At 38.4% G+C, this 4,067-nt stretch overlaps 1 protein-coding gene across 1 annotated transcript; it reads right to left on the bottom strand.

The window, feature by feature from the left end:
- Positions 1-379: 379 nt before the first annotated feature.
- Positions 380-3,423, bottom strand: LOC106943924 (potassium/sodium hyperpolarization-activated cyclic nucleotide-gated channel 1-like; the record flags this gene model as incomplete). Its single annotated transcript, XM_015027218.1, has 3 exons — positions 3,266-3,423; positions 1,860-2,078; positions 380-526 (listed from the first exon to the last, which is right to left on the bottom strand). Coding segments are annotated over exons 1-3 (519 nt in total), but the record flags the coding sequence as incomplete, so codon positions are not given.
- Positions 3,424-4,067: the final 644 nt, after the last annotated feature.

Genomic DNA, 4,067 nt, shown 5'->3' with positions numbered 1-4,067 from the left:
TCTTCAGCTCCCTCTAGCATCTTCTGTGAGTCCATTCAGTAGATTAGCATTCTCACAGCTGTTTCACAAACAGTCATTTTTTTGAGTATTTTTATTTAGTTTTTACTTGGGTGAGGTGATCTCGACGCTTCATGTGTATATTTCAATCATTATAAAAGCAGCTTAATGCTCTGTTAATAAGGTTCTCTGCCCTCATACAGCCGTTACTAATCAGATTACAACACTATTAACATTATCATGGAAAGTAAGGCAGCCATATTGGATTATATCAATAATTATCTGAGCATCATTGAGAACGGGATGCTCTCATTTATGCTGACATGGTACGACTTCTATGAATCCAAACTCAGTTGGGCTTCACACATTTTCGTAAACCGACCTCTCGCAGCGGCTCGTTCAGCTCCTCCAGGATGCTCTCCTCGTCGAACATCTTGCCCTGATATCGGTGCTCATAATAGTCGTGGATTCTCTGCCTCATGTCAGCAGGGAGCTTGTGGAAGGACATGTACTGCTCCACTTGCTTGTACTGTGACAAAACAACAAGATTTCAACTTTTAAAACCCGTTCAGAACCGCTCCAAGAGTCCGACTCGCAACGGCAGCTTTAAAGCGACTGCTTCTCCTGCAAAGACAAAATGCAAAGTCATGTCAGAATGAATATATTAACCTGATTGATGTGCTGGCTCAGAGGTGGACTATAATGTATCTCATTATGTTAACAGTCAACTGTCAGGCCATCTGTGAAACCTGCTCGCAGTGCGGTGTTGTGGCTCTGCCCCATCTGACAATTACAGTTGTGCTCTGCAGGCTGCAGCTAATGACATTAACCAGCGTGTCCTTCAGCAGTGTACTCTACCAGCAGACCAGCGCCGACGATCACAGCACCCAGTGTACGTATGGCGCTTCCTGCCATAAGCCTCTGCTCTGAGGTTATTAAATCTGTGCCTTATCTCGTTTTATCCCTCACAGAGTCGGACATGGAGATCTAATAGCGAGTTCCCCTGGATATTCCTCATTTTTTTAAGGTTTTTGTCACCATTTCACATCAAAAAACAGTGAAGCTTCTGCTGCCCATCTATAAATATTTAAACAGACTTTAGGTGAAAAATAAGTATTTGTAACGAGGGTTAGCGAACTGTCATCAAATGAAAAACATGATTTTAACCAGACATAAAATTGTATTTGTTATGTTAATATAATACATACAGTGCCTTACAAGAACATTCACACCTCTTGAGGCTTTTTCAGATTTGGTCACATTACCTCAGTGCAACTTATTGGGATTGGTTTATTTATTGGTTTATTGGGATGATGTCAACAAATTGCATGGAGGGTTTCTGCAGGCTTCAGCAACTCAAATGTAGGATTTTTTAAAAATCATTTTGAATAAAATTTAAGATCTGTGTGAGAACAGAAATGTACAAAAGAAAATACAATATTTCATATACATATAAAATTGCACTTACATGCAAAATATGCTAAAAATACCCATAAAAGACGCAAAAAGCTATCTAGCTACCTACCAAAGCTATATTAGCAGCTTGTTAGCAGTAGCCTTAACTGTCTTGAGTTAAAAAAAAGAAATTAAAAACCTTACAAATACAAATCCAGCCAACACAAAATTTAAGACCTGTGATTAAAATATTTAACGCCTACTTACATTTCAAAAAAATTAAGGCATTAATTTTAGACAGTGAAATTTAAGACTGTTTAAGAACACAGTTTATTTTTACTATGAATTATTATTAAGGCTAGTGACATGCTTGTGTATATAATATCATAATCTGCCGGATTGGAGCATTTCTTTTTCTAAAGGTTCAGCTGCTTAAAGGTATCCTAACACAACAAAACAAATCTCACCTTTTCTTGGTACTGCCTCCTGGAGGAGTCCAGAGACTGGATCAGAGCTGTGGCGTGACCCACAAACATGGCGAAGCAGGTGGCGCCCACGATCATGCTGAGGATGGTGAGCCAGACGTCGGCCATGCCGATGGGCGGGTACAGGCCGTACCCGATGCACAGCATGTGACTCATGGCTTTGAACAGGGCATAGGAGTACTGCTGACCCCAGGTGTCGTTCTGGAGGAGAAGTGGAGGCGGAAAGAAAAACTTCATCAGTAAGAACGCTGCAGCATACTGCAGCTGCATCGTGTCTGTGGGAGCTTTGTTGGGAGTTTCAGAAAAAAGAGTCCAAGTGGTGAACATTTTATCCTGCCTGTTGGGAACCATAACTGCTTATGTTTAAGTTAGTGTTCCTAATATCATGCTAGCACTTACTTTAGCTTCTGTTCCACCAATCAATACACAGAGGATCAGAAAAGAAAAATGCCCAAGAAGAGAAAGAGTAAAAATATTTAGTCATTTAAACACTAATATTCAGTATGTTAATGAGGAGTAGAAAACCTTCAAATATGGCCTGTTAAGTCTGTAGGTGTGAAATGATTAATCGGTTTAATCGTGATTAATTGATTATCAAAATAATTAAGTAATTGATTAATCATTAACTGGAGTATACAGCCTGTAAAGAACAACATAGTCAGAGCCTTAAATCATGCAAAACTGTACAAAATATATACATTTTGCATTTAAGATATAAAACAAACCTTTATCTATAAATGCAGCTGTGGAAAAAATGAAGAGCCCACTGCATGAACCCCATTAAAAACCTCCTGCTTCTTCCATCAAATATTGTTTCTGAACTCTTCCCAAGTTAAAACATTAATATTGTTGTTTCTAACTGAATCTGAACTTCTTTTCTTTGCATTATTTAAAGTCTGAAAGCTCTGCATCTATTTTGTTATTTTGACCATTTCTCATTTTCTGCAAATAAATACAACATTTTTGCTTAGGATTTCAGAGATATGTTTCCAGTAGTTCACAGAATAAAATATTCATTTTACATATACCTATAAAAAGTAAAATCAAAGGGACTGATCATTTGAAGTGGCCTCTTACTTTTTTCCAGAGCTGTATGTTCTACCAGAACTCCTTAAGTGGCATAGCTTAGCACACACTAAAGAAATGCTGCAATTTAGGTTAAAAAATAAATAAATTCTTATTTAAATTGTTTTATTTATTTGCATGTTTATATAATATTGTATAAAAGAGGCTTAAATTAAGTCATTTTATCCAATTAATCCTCAGGATAACCTATACATTCATCAATAACTAAAATAATCATTAGTTGAAGCCCTAGTTTGAATACAACATAATGTTATTTTGGGATTTGGGATTTGGGATTCGAATCTGCCCAATAATTCCCTTACCACCATTTTGTTCCGGGTGACCCAGCAATCCGGAGGGAAGTCCTGCAGCATCGGCACCAGGAACTGCAGACAGCCGTCCCAGTGGCACAGCAGCAGCATCATGCCAATCAGGTTCATGATTCGCACCATGGCACTGGCAAGATCGTACGTCATGTGAAAGACCTACGATGAACGGGAAACAAAATGGGACAAGACGTGATGAAACGCTCACACTTTGAAAACAAACTTGAGATTTTAACTCTCTCCCCTGACATTTGGGGACCTGAGATGAAGTGCAGCATCTACTTTAGAGCAGCAGAGGGTGTTTAAGTGGCTTTAATCAGTTAGTATACAGCGTGGGTAAACACTGCCTCAAAGAAGCAGCTTAAAAATTAAAGCTGCACCAAGAAATTGGCGTATTTTTAGCATCATTTAGTCAGGATGGAAAAATCAAATCTTATTCTGAACATAGTGTGCACCAAGCTAAGAGCTACCAGGCTGTGCTGACAACATCCCTCTTCAGTGTGGCCGCTGTTACAGAGTGAAGACTTAAAGTTAGCTATTATATCAGTGAGTGGGTAGTAATGATGCAAAAAAAGACACAGAGGGGATACAAGCTGCAATTTAAAAGAAAAACCTAGATTTTTAGCAACATGTCTAGAAATTTGGACCAGGGGGCGCAAGAGGGGACCTCAGAAAGTGGGAGGGAAGATGAAGAAGAAAACTGAAAGAAAAAAATGTAATCAGACATTTTTTTTATCATAAATATTTAATTATCAACTGGTTTTGTGATGCCAACTACATTAACTGGCAACTGAACGTG

Source organism: Poecilia latipinna, unplaced genomic scaffold (genome assembly GCF_001443285.1).
Source record: "Poecilia latipinna isolate Pla-1442-1.1 unplaced genomic scaffold, P_latipinna-1.0 Scaffold6412, whole genome shotgun sequence".
In the NCBI taxonomy this organism is placed as follows: Eukaryota; Metazoa; Chordata; class Actinopteri; order Cyprinodontiformes; family Poeciliidae; genus Poecilia; species Poecilia latipinna.
The sequence above is the reverse complement of the archived record's forward strand: the minus strand, read 5'-3'. Positions and strand labels throughout refer to the sequence as shown.